Below are 20,684 nucleotides of genomic sequence, written 5' to 3' on the forward strand. Positions count from 1 at the left end.
ACGGATAGCTCAAAATGCGTATAGATAACACGCCACTTGACTTGAAAGTGGCGTGTATGTTTACGCAAAGTCATGATGTCATGTTGGTAACACAGACACTGTCAATATTTCTGCGGAGCCCAATAACCAAAAGAACTTGAAAAAGTTGAATTTCCCTGCTGGACCAAGCTGGATTATTGCTTGTTTGGTGCCATAGCATATGATGCATTGGGAAACGCAGCCCAGGATAGATGAAGCTGCCCAAACAACAACATAGTTTCGGCCCAGATCCGGCCCACATCTGGTACACCGGGAATCCACACAGCCCGGATCTGGGCCAACACTATGTTCCTGCCTGGGTGGTTTACAAAGGGAGGCTTGGCTCAGCATCCAAAACACCATATAAGATGGTCACAACGCAGGTCTTTAGGGTGGAAAGATTGTGACCTGAAGGATAGCCTACCTAAAGAAATATGCAAATGTACACGCGGGCACACGTGAAAGCTGTTTCTGCCTAACTTGATGCATAATGCCGCAGGTTCGGTCTGATATAGGTTGATATAAAAAAAGCCAATCAAAGAAACACTGTTTTCGCCTCCCCTCTGCTCTGATTAATAGCGCCACTAATATAGCACACAAAAATGTATTATGATGAAGTCCCGACTCAAACGATGTGAGTGGGTCAGTAGGGAGCGCTCAGCTGGAGAAAGACATTACTCTGATGCCTGCCTGACAGGGAGGTTGCTATGGTAACACCACCGCTCAAAGTCCTAAAGGACGAGCACACCAGAAGAGCTCTCCAGTAGACGAGAGACAGAGAACGAGTGAAGAAGAGAGGGAGGGATGAAATGATAAATAAAAGGATGGAAATGGAGGTGGGCGGTGTGGGAGAGAGTAATGGGGCAGGTGTGCAGCGCTCACTTTATAATAGGTAGATGTCATGCGTCCCGCTGCCGCTGATACATGCTTCACGTCCCGCTGTCGGCGCCAATTGACATATCATGAAGCAGAGCCACGGATCATAGCAGCGTGGGCTTGAAACTCCTTTTTATCACTGAGTCAAAGGGGCTGTATCAATCTGAAAGACCGAGACCATGAAATACTAGGCTAATTTAAGAACTAATGGAGGCTAGAGGTAGCTACACACATAGTCTAATAAAAAAAAATTGCATCGGATTCAAGAACTCTGAGAAATAAGCCAGAAAGCTTTAGTCTTCAAAATAACACGACATGTTTGGTCCACCTACGGTTCCAACCTTAATTATTCACAGAGACACGGGAAAAAGCCTTTAAGAATGTTCAAGTGTGTTGGCTGCACTGTAGTTGTGTATTTCTGCGCGTGTGGGTGCATGAGCATGCGTAGGAACACTTATAAATCAGAGCCGACTCATACCTGCAGCTTCCGTGACGGGGAACGGTAATATCTTTTACTCGAGCGAGCTTTAGTACTTTCGAGATCCTTTGAGAGTGACAAGTTTATTTTCGGAAACCTGCGGCTCCAAACAAGGTCACTAGCTGTGCCAGCAACACTGGCAGAAAAAGAGTGAAAATCATCTCCGGCCTGTCAGTTCGCCGCTCTCGCTGGAGGTGGCTGAACTCAACAGTGGCACATTTCTCAGGAGCCCTACTGACGATGTGCTTTTAGTGCTCTGTCCGGAGAGAGTCAGTCTCCACTGGAGAGCACAAACGCGACGTGACAGCTCTCTGTGAACATGCTTGGTCCTCTGCTTCGTTTAGAGAGGAGATAGCGACATTGAGTCTGGGAAAGGGTAGGATTCTGGTAGGAGTCCACACCACAGTTAACCGCACAGAGAAATGTACTACAGAGTCACTAAAGGGACATGCTGGTGGGAAAACATATGGAATGGGAGAATTGCATTCCCACAAGAAACTTTGCTTTTGATTGCAAAACCTCTGCGTTCGCAAGAAATAAAAACATTTCACGAGCGAATGTAAAGTTTCTTGGGGGAACGCAACAGGATTGAGATTGGAGGAAAAAATCTATCAAATTGACAATTTTTTCCTCTCATCTCATGTTTTTTTTCCTTCACAATGTCCCTTTAGCCCTAGTAAAAACAATAGGAATCACTTTCACTACAATTTTTTCCAGCGGATGAATGATAAAAAAACATTGACAGCCAATCAGAATCCATCCTGCTTTAATTAGATAGAGTTCAATCTATCTTATCTATCTATCTATCTATCTCCATACAATGTCAATGGGGTACAATTTTATTTTGGACCCAACTGACATTCACTATACCCTTATATGATGTAATATTTGAGGCACAGACATTTATAACTGTATGGATACTATAGAGTGCACTCATTCAATCTTGCACCTCATTAACAAGTGTACAACCAATGTACACTTATCAGCTAGCCGCTAGAGAATACCAATGCACTGTGATCGATGTGTTAATTAAACTCCTACGTGTCACCAAAAGATGTCGTACCCAGCACTTTGGTCGTGCTCAGTGTCCAAATTCGCTGACTCATTTTCAATGTCTCATTCAATGAATTGGTAATTTAGAGAAAAATGAATGAGGGAATCAAGCAGGGAATCAAAGTGAATGAGGGTCCAACTGAAAATGTGTCTCAACTGAAGAAAAAAAAACACCTTTTACTATTGTTGAGAACAATGGGGGGCCTTGGTGTCAAAAAGGTAATTTTTAAGGTAAAAGCATGTGGACATTTTTAACTTGAATGTTCAAGGTTTCCTGTGGCAGCCACTTAACAGTCCATTGTGCTGCTTGTTGTTGCAATTTGTTGTATTTATCACATTATTACATTTATTATTATAATCACAAACACACTGGTTTGTAGCGCAAATAGTTTTGCCATTCGCTGCATTTTGTCATTCTTAGTTATTTGCCCACAGCAGCGAATGAATCGGAAGTCACGCACATTCACAGGAAATAGCTCACTTCCGCATTGATAAACGAGTGGATAGGAGCCTTAGCTTGTGATCCTTTCTGATCCTGCCTGCTCTTTAAAGTACTCAAATAACCCCAATAGGAAAGTTTGTCAAGATTAACTTTGAATGTAGCTTAATACAGTATAGCCTTGTTTGAAAGTTTAAAAAAGTTGCTGTTTTCTGCAAACTACGAACCATCATTTTATAACAGATTTAAAAATGTTCCAACTAAAAAAAATTTAGGAGTAATGAGATGAAAGACAAGGGGGCTCTAGCAGACTGTTCAGAGCTGTGGATGCTGTCGAGTTAGAATAACTATTTCTTGTGTCAGCACAGCATTCAACTGAAAGAGCCTTTGGCTAGTGCTTGACATCCACCCACAAGAAATCAGTGTGGTGTCAAGGCTGGATCCTACATATGTTCATTTAATGAATCAACAGAGCACAGATGTAGAAATAACTGCCTTTAATGCTTAAATTAATTGATACTGTGCTGCATTCATTCCCATTCCCACAGAGTATTTATATTTTATGACCAATACTCAAACATCAAGAGAATAGCAGTAGATTTGTAATAGAATGCAGTGATTAACAGACTCTGAAGCACCAAAGAGTTTCGCTTAAGGAAAGTAACAGATACATATAATGGGAAAAATATCGAGGGTCCAAACATATGTATACAAACAGTAATGTCATTTAAATCATGACATACATATGGTGTGAGTACAAATAAACGTCTAAGGCAAAGAAAGCTACATTTACAGCAGCTCTGACGAACACTTGTAAATAAGCAGCAGAGAATGGCAAAGAATATGTGCAAATGTGTATATCTGGAAAGCGTGTTAAAAAGGAAACCCTATTATATTGTGTGTATGTGTAAACACACGGAGATCTACCGCACATTGTGTAGGGTTTAAAATCTACATATGCAAAGTTGCCATTATGCACTCTAGTTCATTTACATATTATTTGAAATCTATTTTTTTCACTTAAAGTATGCTGATATAGTACGTCAAATAAGATCCTTTGTATAGGAAGGAATGAAAGACTTTGGTCCAAAGCAAATAAATACATAAATGAATGCTAATCTTTAATTTAGCAGGGATACAGTGTAGGTGACTTCTAACGGGTATCATGGTGTTATTTTTGGAGATCATTTAAAACTCAATCACTGCAGCTGACTACCACTAGAGTTTGGCACATGAGTTAGTTCAGTTAAGAAGTCTCTCAGGCCTCGGCTCCACCTAGGGGAGTGGAGGTCATAAGGTGGCCGGCTCTAGTGTGGATGATTGGCAGACCTAACTGGTGGAGTCTCCCATTCACTCCTGTCCGTAATGAAGACATTCACAGTGATTGGCTGGAGTAGTGCCAACCATTGCCTCTTAGATTTCCGTCCCCGGTCCGACCTCTTTGCTGTCTTCCGTGAGCTTGTCACCTGAAATACAAACACAATATACTCAAACATCCCTGCAAATGCATTCGTATCTGATGCTGCAACAGGGTGAACACTTTATGAGCAATATCGAATTCCCACATTTTTGCATTTCAAAATGTGTCAAACTGCAATTGAGATGTAATTTAAAAAAACTTGTTTTAACTTGGACTGCTCTTTAAATGTTTGGGGTCAGTGAGATTTTTATTGAAGAAATCGATACTTTTATTCAGCAAAGACATTAAATTGATCAAAAGTGTAAATACATTTATAATGTTACAAAATATATATATATTTCAAATAAATGCCGTTCTTCTGAACTTCAGTCATCAAAAAATTCTGAAAGAAAAAGTATCACAGTTTCCACACAAATATTAAGCAAAAACCGTTTTCAACATCGATGATGATAATAATAAGAAATGTTTCTTGATTGCTGTAGGATCATGCGGCATTGAAGACTGCAGTAATTGCTAAAAATTAAGCTTTGCCAGCACAGGAATTTATTTTAATAATTTGATTTGAAAATATTTCACAATATTTTTATTCTATTTTTAATCAAACAAATGCAGCCATGCTGAGCATAAAAATAATTCTTTTAAAAGCATTAAAAAAATCTTACCAACCACACACTTTTGGACGGTAGAGTATCAATATTACATAGTGTATAATGACGTTTTAGTGTCATGTTAACATTCCCACCTCCTCATTTATTTTTTAAAGTTAGACACAACCTTCTTAGTATTCCTCAATCAATTCATTATAAACAATAAAAAACTATATATAATTATACAATATAACAAGAAAAGATTAATAGGGTCGCTAATGACCCAAGGTGTGTAACAATGTAAGTCAGCCCAGTCTCATCCCAAGGCGTCATCTAACTGACACTTTTGACCATGTTTGACCATGCGTCAACATGCCGACGCACATGGCACCCTTTAAGCGTCAATATGAGGCGCCTCCTAGTGGTCTAACCCTAACCCTACCCCAGACCTAAACCTACCCATAACGGAAGCGTCATCTAACTGACGCTAAAGGGTGCCATGTGCGTCGGATTTAGACGCATGGTCAAAAGCGTCAGTTAGATGACGCCCGAGGATGAGCGTCTTATATTGACGTTTAAAGGGTGCCATGTGCGTCGGCATGTTGCCGCATGGTCAAAAGCGTCAGTTAGATGACGCCTTGGGATGAGACTGTGTTGTGTAAGTATATTTTTTCTGCACAAAAATAATTCAATCTTTGATGACTGAATAAGTGCAAATCACCTTTCTTCCACAAGGTGGCAATGTCTGATACACAATGATGAAGTGAAGTTTCGCTTGTAGTTACCGCAGACAGAAAACAAAATAATAGGAAGAATCATCAGCAAAACTTGAAATGACTCAGCGATTTATAGCAAAGCAAGAACTGAACGCAATCAAATATTAGTGTCACTTTCACGTGATGGTGGATCTGGTGAAGAAGCTGTCCACAATCAAAAAAGTATATTTTGAAGATGTTGAAAATGATAATTTTGAGAATATGTTTGAGATCGCAAATATGATTCAGATGCCGCATGTACTGGAAAATTAGCTCTGATGAGGACAGTGATGATGGTATAAAACATCTGCTCAAACTGAACCCTTCCAAGCTTCAAAAAGTAACAAAATATGCTTTATTTTATTCTTCTGTAATTGTTACTCTAATATCAGGACAGTTTTATGTTATTGCAACAGGTAGAGATCCATCCGTGTTAGATTTAGATCCCGGTCGCTAAAAACACGAATATGTAATAATGATTGGCAAAACAGTCATGAATTTAAAGGTTAAAATAAAACAAAAATCTAATATCAACATCATATGAATAAAGTTGTAAGCTTTCGAGAATAATAGGCCTTTTAAGACAATAAGTCAAAGTTTTTAAAATAAAGAAAACGAGATTGAAGCTAAAGATAGAAAAAAATATGATATTAAACTGTAGGATTATGAGAACAAAGCTTTGAGCTTACTTGCAGCCTGGGCCTGTTTGTCTCTGGGGTCGTCTGTAGGGCTCAAATCATCAGGAGGCCAGCGGAGTTCCCCGCTCTCTACCTCCCCGCTCTCAGTGGGCTCAACCACGATGGACGGCAGGCGTTTGGAAAGCTTGGGAAACCTTTCATGGGAGTCTGGGCAGATCTATACCATTGGGTCATAAGAAGCCACATTACATGACAGTGTGTTAAAAATGTATTTTTAAGTCTGAAAGCCCTCAAAATGACCTTACCGTTTTCATGAAACAGCACAATTTGATATTTTCTTCTTGTATTCAAGATCTGGGGACCTCTCTAAACCATCCAGGTGGAAGCAGTAGTTCTAACTGTAGCATATACTTTACAAAACTTACATTTGTTCTTAAAAGAAAAACAATGTGTTAAAATGGGTTTAATAAAAATCTAATGTTATACGCTTTATTTCAATAGTCCATTAACGTTTAATCCAGAGGGAAGAGAGCACTGTATATTTATGAGACTGCATCCAGTTTTGTGCAGGAGAGAAGGAAATTTGCATGCGAGCACAGAGAATCGTGCATTACAATAATGCTCTCCTGATAATAATCGCCATACCCAACAAACATTCTACTGACTAGAAGTAACATGTCAACTTCTACTTACCGGAACCCTAACACCTAACAGTCTAAACTCTAATGAGAGTTAGTTGACATGTAGTTGGAAAGTTACTGATAGTTAGCAGAATATCTAAACTGGGCCATTGAAATAAAGTGTTACTAAATTAAATAATTCATGATATTATCTAAACCTTATGTCAATTTATAGACTATTATTTTATGTATGCTTAGAAATATTTACTGGCAAAAGTACAATTAAAATCTATGAAAGCATTTATCCTTTCAGCATTCAGCAATAATGCCTACTCGAAGTTTTAAGTGCATTCCCATTATAAGCAATCAGAGAGGAGAATCTGGTTTTTGTGGACAATCACTTATAATATGAGTAAATATATGATTACAAAAGCTTCCCCCCAGCAGTTTCATAAAAATAAAAATAAATCCTCGATGGATATCTATTAATGAGGTGTTTGGCATTCACCTCATGCCTTGCATGAGTTCTATTGCTATAGTGCAGCGTCATTTAGAGTTCACGAGAGCAGCATGTGACTCATGTTGTGTAGATGCAGTGAAGTGTGAACAAGAGCATCTTGAGTGTGTATCTGTATGTTTGCAACATGTCGGGTATCAAGTCTAAAAGCATCTGTTCCAACTGTGGAAAAGGGTGTGCACTGGCATGTTGGTTTCCACAGCACAGAAAGAGCTTACATGACAGAGTGAATGACAGGGTTCATTCAGCTAGCATATAATGCCACTGCTTATCCTTTGGTAAAGACCGGGTAATGATGATCGTTTCCTGAAAAGATTGTTACCTTTTGAGTCTCTCTTGAGTGTCTGAGAGGAATCTGAATTCATCCAGCATCAGGCTGTATGAACGAGCATGCATCCGGTTGGCTTTTCGTAGCAATGTGAGCAAAATAAAAGGGGCTTCAATCAGGCTGAAATGATGGAGCTCAAAATAGATCCATGGAGACCTGTCATTTATCCAGGAACTAGAAAAACACTCAGCATGTACGTCTGCATGACTATGACTTAAAATATAACCTATTATTTACCTGGCTCTATGGAATACTGGATTTTGATTTGTCAATCATGGTATTTCATGCTCAAACATTTAATGCTCAACATCCACAACAAAAACAAAGGTTCTATATTGGCATACCTTTAATATCCATGGAAACTTTCCATTGCACAAAAGGTTCTTTATAGTGGAAAAGGGTTCTTTAGATTATTAGAATGTTCTTTACACTAGGGGAAAAAATGGTTATTTTAAGAACTATTAACTGAAAGATTCCTTGGGGAACCCAAAATGGTTCTTTTATGGCATCACTGCGAAAACCTTTTTTAAAAGTGTAGTTTCAATAACCGTTCTAATTTTATGAGAATAGCAACGTCCACACCACAGCTTTGACAAATCTTTCATTTAATTCATCTAAGAGGTCCTAGAGATTGGAGGTCCTAGAGATTCCTTTGGCCTTTGGAATTAAAATAGCCCCACTTCATCACATACCCTTCACCATACCTTACCTAGAGATTGGCATGGGGTACTTTCCATAGATCATCTCTCAATGCAAATCAAACCAGCTATTAGGCTAACTGAAATAAAACCATGCTAATCTCTAAGTATGGTGAAGGGTATGTGATGAAGTGGGGCTATTTTAATTCCAACGGCCAAGGGAACTTTATCAGGATGCATATTATCCTGGATCCATGAAATAGCTGGCCTTTAAAAATAAAAATCTGCCTGGCTCTATGGGAATTTAACATAGGGGTGTCCTGACTTATGCAACCTGTATTTTAAGGAAGAACATTTATTTATTTACGATACATTATTCATTCACAAAGAAAATTGGTGTCCTTAAAGGTTGGATTTTTCCTCATTTTTTAAATTAAGGCATTAAGATCAATTTCCAAAAGATGATTTTTTTATTCCTCTTTTTAATCAACTTTAGCATGGGTGTGTTCACTTATGCTAAGCACTGTATATTTAAAATATTTAATTATTGCAGGTTTGCATAATATTCTGAGTTTGCATTTCAGTAAAAGCCTGCTCACATTAACGGTAGTTTCCAAACTCTTTATAGTGGCTTAGCCCTGAGGCATTTAACATCCTTTCGCATGCCCCCTTTCTTGGACTTTGACTGATTTTCCAGTGGATTTTTTTTTACAATAAAAAATGTTTTAAATAAAAGATGTTCAAAAGAAAAATATGCACTGAGAGTAAAAAAAAACTAAGTAATACTTTTTAATAATAAACTAAAACCACACATAGGTGGCAGTAAGTCACTGTCTTTAGGAGCGAGTGAGTGAGTGAGTGAGTGAGTGAGTTATTCCATTCAGTAAGGAAGCGAGCAAGTGGCTATATTTATGAATGGGTCATTGAATCATTGTCTCTCACCATTCGTTCAAAGACGCAGATTGGTTCACAAAACTCTGGTGTGCGTTGCAGTTCTTCTGTGGCTTTTGTTGAAACTATTATTTCACTCCAAAATAGAGCAAACAATACTGACAATGATACATTTTAAAATATCACTTAATATTACCCTTTTGTTTGTTGAACAGTTGTATAAAATCTATGTCAAATGTGCAATCATGTGGGTATTTGGAAAACATTTTCATTCTTGCTCTTATAATATATTACCAATCAAGAACTCACACAGGGTATACGTGTCTTTATTTAAGAGAGTTTGAGTCTTAAGTCGATGTGTCTACATTTGTTCTTGCATTTGTTCTTACATTTGTTCTTGCACAATGTATTGCGATTTGCTAAGGCTGAATACTCTGCATGAATACTCATAAGCACTGCTTGTGTGGATGCAGTCAGTTTTGACTGCAAAAGATGAGGCAATTTGATTGGATGTCATGTTTTTGACCTTTTATGGCATTTTGCCTGTTGGAAATGCATACTTGGTTTTAAATGTTATTTTAAAGTGGGGTAGGATTAAATTAACTGCAAAATTCAGCATTTTGATCGCATTCCCCCTCTGTCCCGTCACGTACCCCAGGGATATGGAAACCACTGGTCGAGAAAGGTTTACACAGCACACACAACACCTCTGCATCCAATTTATCTCAATATGGGGATAGGAGAGATGTCAGTCAATAAATGGGAAAATGTAAATGGGAAAAAGTAACTTGCATTACTAATTTGAAAAAGTAACAGATCTTTTGTTGTAAGTTTAAAAAGTAATGCGTTACTAATTACTTAAATATGTAATGTGATTATGTAACTCGCATTACTTGTAATTTGTTACCCCCAACACTGATCAAATCAATATTTCATGTCCATCCATTTCCTTTTTCTTTCTTTTTTTTGGCAAATAGCAATTGAATGTACCGTCGCTATCGCAAATTGCATATTGCAGGGTTTTTTTTAACCCTTGTTCCTCTGACTTGAATAAAATTATTTATATGAATCTCAAGAGAGATCCAAAGGAGTGCAAGCTCACCTGTAAAGAGATGTTCTGTTCCTCGGACGTACCGCTCACATTGTAGTCTCCTACCGCAGAGTCACAGCTGTTCATCACATCCGTCATACTGCCTAGTGAAACACTTTAACCTACAAGTCAGGAGGAAGTACATTTAGAATCTCATAGACACAGCGTCGCTCGGTCCACTCATTTGCCTGTGAAGGAGGGAGAGACTGATTCAGATGAGCCACCTGCAATAACCACAGCTGGGTTATTTTCTCATCTATGAAAAGATCCTGGCAAAACCATCCAGCCAATCCATGTGCAGCTACCATGATTTTATGCAGAGCAAGTCTGTACATAGTTTGTTATTCAAATCAACTTCCACCATTTTCGAAGGAAATTACTTTCACGCTCATCAACTAAAATCAAGAGCAAGGATACATTCAGTGGGTACGAATAATATCAAGGCTGTTCTCCGATTCATTCTAAATGCAAAACTCATAGGAGATAAAAATTGAATGGTGCTGAGCATCCAATTGTGAGAAGTGGGCTATATGAAATTATTACATTTTGGTCCCATGTTAAAATCTCAGATCAACAGATTTGTTTAAGTTTAAAGAAGCAATACATTTTTTTATTCTTGAGGTGAATATCATAAACATAAATTTTCAAAACTCTGTAAAACATTTATTGGCAGTTATACTATATAAAATGACTTTTGTTTGATTTAACCTGAAGTAGTGGTTCAGACATTATATAATATCTTTAACTTCAGTAAATCCATGTTAATAATGAAACCACATAAAGTAAATGTTTAGGTTATCTACTATAATTAGGTATAATTATAATTACTATAATTAGATTGGTAGAGCAGCTTTCTGGACAGTGCTATTTTTATATACTATTATATTAATTATTCATATTTTGAATTCTTTTTATATTTTCATTTTTATATTAAATGTAGTGCTCCACTTTAAACGTATTTCATTTCAGCTAGTTGCTAAGGCGACATTTATATTTGTTGTTGTTGTTGTTTTTACTTTAAGTTTTCATCTCATATTTATTTTATTTTTATGAATAGCAAAACTGGTTTCAAATTACTGTATTTATGAGTACGCAATTTATTATTCACTCAACTGATTCATTCAAAAACACTGTGTCTTTTTATGAACAAAAAATTCATTGAATCATTCACTCGATTCATTCAGGAACAAAACATCACTGGGTGTTGATCAAAAACAAGCAACAACTCTGTTATGGCCTCGTTTGGAAACATTTTGTTAGCGGAGCATTCATATTGCATCTAAAATACAAGATACGGAGCTGTTTATTAAGAATCATTATGACAGTACTCTTGCTTGAGAGATACTGATTAAATAATTCACAGGACAGACTGGTCATATTTACACATGAGTACAGTTGGCTTGCATAATCTGTCTGCCACATGATTTGATGGTCTGATGTAATGTGGAGCAGCTGGTGGTCCTCAGCCCTCCGCATGGCACGTGCACACCATGTGTGAATGACAAAGGCAGGGTGACTAATATGAACAACTACCATGAAAACATGCATTGGCATCAGCACATGATATTTGTTTGCTAAAGAATGGGGTTTTATTCATTAGTTCATTGTAGTTTAGTCTCATAGTGTTTGAACAATTTCACTATGTAAACCCTTGCTTATTATACTGTAATATTTTATTATTATTATTATTATTATTATACTGCATCAAAGGTGTGCATGTATACAATGCTGCTCGTTCGCTATATTGCACATGCACCTTCCCAAAACAAGCCTGCTTTTTTAATCTGATGACACATATACTATCACCTCATCATTTGCATGGATAAAACCAGTATCCAGGCTTAGCTGATCTGAGATAAGGCTGTGAAGAGACCACAATGATACTTCTCCTACTTTGATGTCACACAAAAGCCACACATTCGACTGATGAAATAAGAGAGTCGTTTACTACAGATCAGCCGCTTTAAAGATATTTTTGAGAAACCTTAGAGCCTAAAGAGGTTATAATACTGTCATTCATTATCATTTTAGTTTACCCTTGATTCCATTTGGGAACTGGGTGACTCAACTGAATCAAAGGACAAGGGATACTGTGGAAAAATGTGAGGGTGAACAGATAAAAGAAAGCAGCAATGAGCAGTACTATAAAAGAAAAAACGATAAAAGGACAGTGAAAATGAAACGATGAAGAAATAAACAGTTTGGACCAAAGAACGGCACCTATATGCCTGATAAAACAAGCTACAATCTTACACACTGCTATGAAATCACAGCAGTTCAAAGAGTGACCGTGGCAAATCATCCAAAAATAAATAAATAATCTTTTCAACTGAAAGCACCATTCAGATTAATTAGCACCACACAGATGCTGGATGGCAGACAGAAAAAGAAACTAAGCTGTTTATGTTCTCTGCCTTTAATGTTGATTGAAAATGGACTGATTATTCATGCCGCTATTATGTTAGTGGTGACCAGCACAAATACAGCTCACTCCCTGGACCCTTGTTAGCATACAGGCTGTTTCATTGGTGAAAGTGAACGGCAAAGACAAAGGGGACATGAGTAAGGGATCAAAGGGCTGTGCGTGTGCTTGGTGCCATTTATAGTGAGACAAAGCACTGTAGAAGCCTGGCTTTGTAGGCGGCCGCACAAAGACTTTATATGATCATCAAAATATTTTCGGACGGGTGCAGGTGTTATTGCGGGTCATTGCACTATTGAGTATCCGTTGTTTTAAAGAAAACCCCATGGATGGTGCATGGTGACTTTTCTACCAATTAAAGGTGTCTCGCTGAGTATCGCTCTGTGTTTCTGTGAAAAATAGAGATGGCATCTGAATAATTTAACATGACTGGGTGCAACGACAGACCTCACCCACTTCCTGGTGACATGGAAAATCGTACTCAAATCTAGGCAAATGACCGATACTGAACTGCAGTCAGCTTGGGTCAATAGCAAAACTCTCGTTACCATCACAAACCACTCACACATGAATTAAACATGTAAAATAGCACACTAGCTTTAACATAATTGACTGTTGAGCACATAACAAAAGTCTGACATCATTTACTCACCCTTATGTTCTTCCAAACCCATATAGCTTTATTTCTTCTGTGCAACCCGAAAGTAGACCCTCGATCATTATCACTTAGTCATTTTTATATTTTAATCAAAGTACAAGCTTATTCTTGCAAGTGAAAACACAGGTAAGAGAGATCTTGCCATACTGAGAGTTACAAATAAAGGCACGTTGTTATTCACTATTTATGGAAGCTTGTTTTTAAAATAAAAAAATGAAAAACTCCGATATCTATCTCACAATTTTGAATTTATTTCTCATAATTCTGACTTTATTTCTCACAACTGCGAAATCACCCTTTTTATTTTTTATTCCGTGACAGAAAAACAAGCTTCCATACAATATAACTGTCAGCGTTTTGTTGCATTGTGTTGTTCCTGTCTTACGTTTACACGACAACGATATGCTTAAAACGGATACGTTTTTCCTTCAAGTTGTCGCATATAGACGACACCATTATCAAAACGATCCCCATTCACACAGATCCGTGAAAAGGACTAAAAACGCTGTATTCTGCTGCCAGACCATTAGATAGGGATGAAACACTATAGACTGAACACATAATGCACGTGCGCAGTACGTCATCGTCTTTAGAGATTCACGTTTTGTTGTTTCCTGGGAGACCGTTTTCAAAAACTTGCACTTCGTAACCCGTTTTCAAAAGTTTGCGTTTTCAGGCACCCAAAAATTTGTTGTCGTATAAACGAACGGCTAAAAATGCATAAAAAGTTTAACGTTTTTAGTTCAAAACTGTCATGTAAACAGCCCCTTAACCTAGTTTCTAGTCTGTGTCACTTTCATTTAGTTCACCTGTTGCTTGTTAATTAACTCATTGGATTTATTTCTGGTAGAAGTACTCCCTGTTTTGTTCAGTTCTTGGTCCTGTCTTGTCTATGTTGAAGTGGTTGTTTTCTGAGTTTCCCCTGCCTGTTTCTTGAGTGTTTGGGTTAAAATACTATTTCCTGGAATTTTCCTTTGTTGTGCGCTCTCTTGCAACAGCCACCTGTGATGAAAGCAAGGCCCAAATGCCTTTTAAAATTGATAAAAATATTAATAACACAAATTAAAAAATACTTTGATTGTATTATTTTTATTTTTTTTGACCGTTTATGACTGAAATTACCATTCCAAATGACCAGCTGCCAAAATACCATTCGTCCACTAGAATATAGTCCCTATAGCATAACAGGACATTGTGATGCAAAAAATTAATGATCCAAGTATCAATATACAAATACATGTGATTTGAATTTAATGAATGTGAATTGAATATCCTGGACAATTATTGACCAATAAGCATCCAGACCGGAACTCTCCGTTATAGATAGACCACTTTATCCAATAAAGTATGAGATAAGACTAGCCTATAAAAAGGTAATTTAAAAAGATTATGGTACTGATTTGATTTCAGGGATACTTGTGTACTGTGTAATCAGTAATGTAACACTGTAAATGAAAGAAAGAATACAGTACGGGTTTAGAACAGCATGAGCATGATTGAATTATGACAGAACACTCTTAACAATAAGGGTTCTTTACTGGCATCTGTGGTTCCAGGAAGAACCATGCAATCTTTCCATTGCACAAAAGGTTATTTTTTAGGTTATTTTAAGAACTATTCCTTGAAAGGTTATTTAGGGAACCTAAAATAATGATTTTTTTTTAGATACATTTGACAGTTACTTTTCATTAGAACACAATATTGGTCACAGAACAGCACTGACATCAATTACAAGAATCAAGAACTGCGGGTTTTCGTTTCGTTTTTTTAAATATTGCGTAAGCGTAACCTCAGAGACTTGCTTATAGCAATATCAATTTGATCAATCGCACAAGGCAATGCATCTTTCTCAAAATACGAAAATATCTCACATATCATGCAGTAAACCTGGACCACTTAATGCTGATGAATCATTCGAGTGTTCCTCAGACCGTGTGAGTTCAAGCTCAAGCGCACATAGTGCACGGCATTTGTACGGCTGATGTGTAAAGTGCTTACCTGTAGCCTTCAAAAGTGTTGTCCCTCCGTGTAAAGCTCGTGACTGTTCTTTCCAGTGGATATGTGTGCTAGACTCACTCAAGTCAAATTCTCCCAGACTGAAGCGCTGCTTCTGTTACCTCAGAGCGCGCGACTGAGATAGCGACTGTAATTTCACGCGCACTCATCCAAGTCACAAGAGCACGACTGTGTGTCTGTGCGTGTGTGTGTGTGCGCGCGCGATCGGGAGAGAGAAACCTTTGGCTTCACGATGGTTTTAAGATGCAGAGAGTTTAGTGTACATTACTATTAAACATTTACCATAATTCAGACGTTGGATATGGTCTTATTGCAATCCTTGTTAAAATATGTAGCCAATTAGCAATGTAGGAATAAGAATTTGGTTACACTTTATTTTAAGGTGTCATTGTTACAGTGTAATTATATAATTAAGTACTGAGTAACATTAAGCAACTACATGTACTTATTATAGGGTTAAGGTAGGATTATGATTTGGTTGAGGGTTAGTTGCATGTAATTATGCATCATTTAGTGTTATTACTATGGTAATTACATGTAACATATGTAACAAGAACACTGTAAAATAAAGTGTTACCAAGAATTTTATATAATAATGGTTTATGAAATATTGAATCTCTCCTCATGCCGGGCTATACTTTTAAAAGTAAATGGTCACATTTTCACACATATCCTCTGAAAATCATGACTTATCATCACTCATTTAAATAATTTTTCTAAAAATATACACTTGAGCTAATTGTTTTTATTCAATATTAATACACAAACAAAATTAGTTTTAAGGGCTGGATCAAGGCATTTCTCCTCACCATTTTAGTTACCACAATATATAATTATAAATAGTGTTGTGGGTAAGTACAGTATTTGATCAGATTACTTTTTTCAAGTAAAAGGTTGTCAGTGTTTCATCTTGTTTAGTTGTGTTGTTGTCTTGGTTTCATGTTTTACCCTTTTAGTTTAGTCTTTAGTGTCATAGTTAGTCTCCTTGGTTACTGCTTATGTTCACCTGTTTATCATTAATTTCCCTTGTTAATTTTGTGTATATATACTCACTGGTCGGTTAATTTCTTGTTGTGTGTTAAGTGGTGTTAGTGTATGTATTTCCTTGTTCTACTCCTTGTTTATTAGTAGCCTGTGATTCCCTTGCATCATGCATTTCCTAAACACCTAGCCTATATATGTGACACCAGTAAAGTAATTCATTACTTTTGAAATTTAGTAATGCAAGTTACTTTGTTTTCTCATTTATTGACCTCTCCTGTCCCCATGTTGAGAGAAATCCTGTGTGCTGTGTAAACAATATGCTTATTAATTCAAGACTAAATGTGAGCATGTATTTACTCATCTCACTTGCACAAAAACAGATTTAGGCCTGGTTTTACTGACAAGGGTTAAATTATGCCAGGATTAAGCTTTAGTTCAATTATAGCATTTAAATAGCTTTTATAAACATGCCTTAAAAAACACTACTGGTGTGTATCTTGAGACAAAAATGGCACTGACATATTTTAAGATATGTTAGTGCAAGTTGCTTTCAGTTAAAACAGCTCAAACATTCTGGGACTAGGTTTAAGCCTGCGTTTAAGACTTAGGTTTAAGGTTTAAGCCCTTAAACCAGGGGTTAGTATTCCTCAGAATTTTACGCATATTATCCAAACCTGCAATGATTAAATATGTTAAATTACACAAATATACTTAATGTATTTAATCTCACTTTATTAACCAATTTATTTGCTGTTGAAGCACATTACTTTTCATAAGAAGTAACTAAGTGGTGCAATTAATTACTTTTTCAAACAATTTAAACCTTTAAGTTTCACTAAAGTACATATTTGACTAGACTTTTGTTTTTGTACTTTTTACTGACCTTAATCACAGCTGCAACACCATATAACCTAAACCAATCCATACCTTCTTATGGCATAGGGCACTTTGTTGCATTATCTTCTAAGTAATTAATCTATAGCTGGGTCCTAATTCAGAGGCTGCATCCTTCAAAGGATGTGAACTTCAAAGGCCACACCTTCAAACGAAGGTCGGACAGAGCGTTTTTAAATGGGACAGTCAAGCAGAGGATTGTTCTTGTTGCTACCAACTGTGACAGCTGTCGTTGACCAGCGGCAGTAACGTTTGTACTGGATTTTTTTAAAACGTTTTTTAAAAACAAAACAGGGTTCACAAACTGTCTACATTTTTGTATATAATAAAGAACATAAAATATATATAATTGGATCTTAAGATATGTCAACACTTGAACTGCTTTAAAAAAATTACTTTAAATTTGTATCATTTAGATATTTAAGTTAGTTGAAACCCAATCCTAAGAAAAGTAATGTCGTCACCAGTGTGTAATGAATTCTGGTGAATTCTGGGGTAGGCAAGGCCAGGATCCATCTGTTGTATCCTTCATTACTCAGGAAAAGAAGGACACATTCGGAGGATGCATTTGAAGGAGACTTCGAACTAGAACAGCCTTTATCGCGCCGCTGTGACACATTCAGCCATTAAATGCACCTGTAACGAAGTTTATGATTCAGGGAAGAAGCAGGGGGGAACCGGTGAAAATTTAAAGATTTTAATTTTCAAAATAAAACAAATACAAAAACCAAAAGTACCGCCAGCAGCCCCTTGAAGACAACTGCTGGCTACCAAAGTAAAACACAAAAGGAACCGCCAGCAGCCCCTCACGGACAACTGCTGGCCACCCAAAATAAAAAAAACAAACACAAATAAAACACAGGCCTGTCCTCTCTCGATCTCCACAGTCGTCGCTCCTCCTTTATGCTTCCACTCCTCTGTGAGAGATGCGAGACCGGTGCCTCTCGCAGCTGTCATTCATTAACAATCATGCCACAGGCCTCGCGCCGTTCTCTCTTCGTCCTGCTCGCCACATACCCCCATCACCCCTCGCAGGCCGGGGGTACCCACGAGACTGTGCTCTACTCGGCGGTGATCCCTGGGGGGGATGGACGACGAGTCGAGGGAAACAGAGACGGAAGCATGAGGAGCAACAGATCCGAGAGAGGGGAGAGAAAGAAAAAAAACCTTTGTCCGGTCCCCACAACGCGCTGTCATCTGGTCCCCCAACAGCTGGGCGATATTCTCCAAAGTGCCTGGTGGTGGCTCTGGATAGCCCTTGGTGGACGGCTCGACACTCCTCCTCCGACACTCCTCCTCCATCGCCTGGTGGACGGCGATGGCTCCTCGGGTGCTTCAGGCAGACGGCAGGAGTCCCCCGCTCCCTGCTCCTCCCCTTCAGATGGCGGACGGTAGCAGGCTCCGGCCCACTGCGAGCGGGGGCGATTCCTTCGCTCCCTACCGGACAGCAGCCCCCCCTCCAACACCCAGGCGGCCGGCAGCGAGCTCGACCGTCCCCCCGGCAACTCACTGTAGCGCACCGCCTCGAGTGTCCTTGGCGGCGAGTCCCCCGCTCCCTGCTCCTCCCCTACAATGGCGGACGGTAACAGGCTCCGGCCCATGGCGAGCGGTGGCGACTCTGCCCACCATGCTCGATGCCCACAGCGGCGAGGACTCTTTGACAGCACGTTCCTCCCTCTTCCCGGGTTTATGATTCAGAAGGAGGTGGGAACCGGCGAACATTTAAAGATTTTAATTTTCAAAATCAAACAAATACAAACCCAAAAGTACCGCCAGCAGCCCCTCGCGGACGACTGCTGGCTACCCAAAATAAAAACCAAACACAAATAAAACACAGGCCTGTCCTCTCTCGATCTCCATAGTCGTCACTCCTCCTTTATGATTTCGCTCCTCCGTGAGATATGCGAGACCGGTGCGTCTCGCAGGTGTCATTCATTAACAATTACTCCCCAGGCCATTCTCTCAAGTCCCTCGGCCTCGTCCTGCTCGCCACAGCACCTTCGAAGGATGCAGCCTCTGAATTGGTACGCTGCTTATGAGTATTAAATTGCACCTTTTTAATATATTGAACTACATCCAAATACATATCTGTTGCCATAATTGTTATTATAACTTCAATCTAACCTGACCATGAAATAATGTATTCCTTTTTAAATAATAATTTTTAAAAACGTATTACTAAGAAATAACAGTCAGCTATGTGAAAATTAACTATGAGTGAGTGGCTATTTAAACCGGTTTGCAAGAGATTGTATTTGTGATGTAAAAAGTCAAGACCTCTGGAGTTCACACACACACACACTGGTACCTTATGTGCTGGCATTTCTGTGTCAAATTACACAGCGTGAAGGAAAACGGAGAGAAATTAAATGTCAGAGGTTATAGCACCTCAAATTCCTACTGGCTCAACCCTGATAGTGTTGACGATGATGTCACAGCGAGTAGCGAGTGAAAGGAGATGCTGCTGTTCATATAGATGCTTTGGGCGATCATCTCACAGCTCAGGATCCAGTAAAACCCAGACCTCAGCCTCTTGGCAGGCAGAATTTTCCAGTGGCTCTGTAACTTGACAAGGAAAGGTATCCATTTTGACACATATACCTCTGTGCATGTTAATTTTTAAACAGAAAGAGTCAGTGTCGGTTCAGTGCAATGATCATGTATTCCTGCACTAAAGATAAAAGAATATTAGTTATGATCATCAAAAAGTATTTGGATGCCTTTGTACACTCAAGTTACACTTAAAAATATAGGAATATTGTTGTGTTATAAAAATTTGTCAACAAATTGTCAGCTATAAAGGACATTTTCTCTTGTCTGGGCTAGTTTTTGCAATGAAATTAAAGTGGCTAGTGTCAATATCATCATTAGTCATTGAAGTATGAGGTTCTAAGCTTTTAACAAATAGCAAATTTTAACAAGAAAAGTTTTGTTTTTCTTTTTGCTTTAAAATGTGCTAGTGCTTTATCTCTCTTAAATAAATGCCACTTGTTTAATATTTTGTGCAAAGACAATTCCACAATTTTAAGTTTTTGGGGCCACTGTATTGCTGACATTTATTTCTCATTAAAAAGACCAGACCAGTTTCTCTAGTCTCACACCAAACACAATCTGAAATGCAATTTCCAAAGCAAGTTCAAGAGGTTCAAGCTTGGGACAGTGAAACCGGCTTGCAGACTTTTCTCGAGTAATTGAAATGTAGAGCTTCTCCTCTCCTTTCCTCTTCACTCTTTTATACCACTGCTGTGTCTTTGAATGAAGAGCTCTGAACTCTGCGTATATGTGGAGGAGTGTAATAGAGTGACCTTTCAGTAATTTTGCCGTCTCGTATAAACTCACTTCAGGCCTGCTTTCTGACATTC

At 38.3% G+C, this 20,684-nt stretch overlaps 1 protein-coding gene across 1 annotated transcript; it reads right to left on the reverse strand.

Annotated features, from left to right (window-relative positions):
* Positions 1-3,346: 3,346 nt before the first annotated feature.
* On the reverse strand, positions 3,347-15,622 carry LOC143728735 (protein LBH). Its single transcript, XM_077219574.1, has 4 exons — positions 15,427-15,622; positions 10,361-10,470; positions 6,316-6,481; positions 3,347-4,330 (listed from the first exon to the last, which is right to left on the reverse strand). The coding sequence occupies exons 2-4, from the start codon at positions 10,445-10,447 to the stop codon at positions 4,278-4,280; spliced, it is 306 nt and encodes a 101-aa protein (XP_077075689.1). The 5' UTR covers positions 10,448-10,470; positions 15,427-15,622; the 3' UTR covers positions 3,347-4,277.
* Positions 15,623-20,684: the final 5,062 nt, after the last annotated feature.

Source organism: Siphateles boraxobius, unplaced genomic scaffold (genome assembly GCF_051911475.1).
Source record: "Siphateles boraxobius isolate OS27281-9 unplaced genomic scaffold, OSU_SipBor_1 8, whole genome shotgun sequence".
In the NCBI taxonomy this organism is placed as follows: Eukaryota; Metazoa; Chordata; class Actinopteri; order Cypriniformes; family Leuciscidae; genus Siphateles; species Siphateles boraxobius.

Excerpts from the sequence above, each read along its gene's own strand:
- LOC143728735 (XM_077219574.1), bottom strand. The coding sequence starts at position 10,447 with ATGACGGATGTGATGAACAGCTGTGACTCTGCGGTAGGAGACTACAAT. Across the intron at positions 6,482-10,360 it reads AACAGAACATCTCTTTACAG|ATCTGCCCAGACTCCCATGA; the intron begins GTGAGCTTGCAC and ends CCAATGGTATAG. Across the intron at positions 4,331-6,315 it reads CAAACAGGCCCAGGCTGCAA|GTGACAAGCTCACGGAAGAC; the intron begins GTAAGCTCAAAG and ends TTTGTATTTCAG.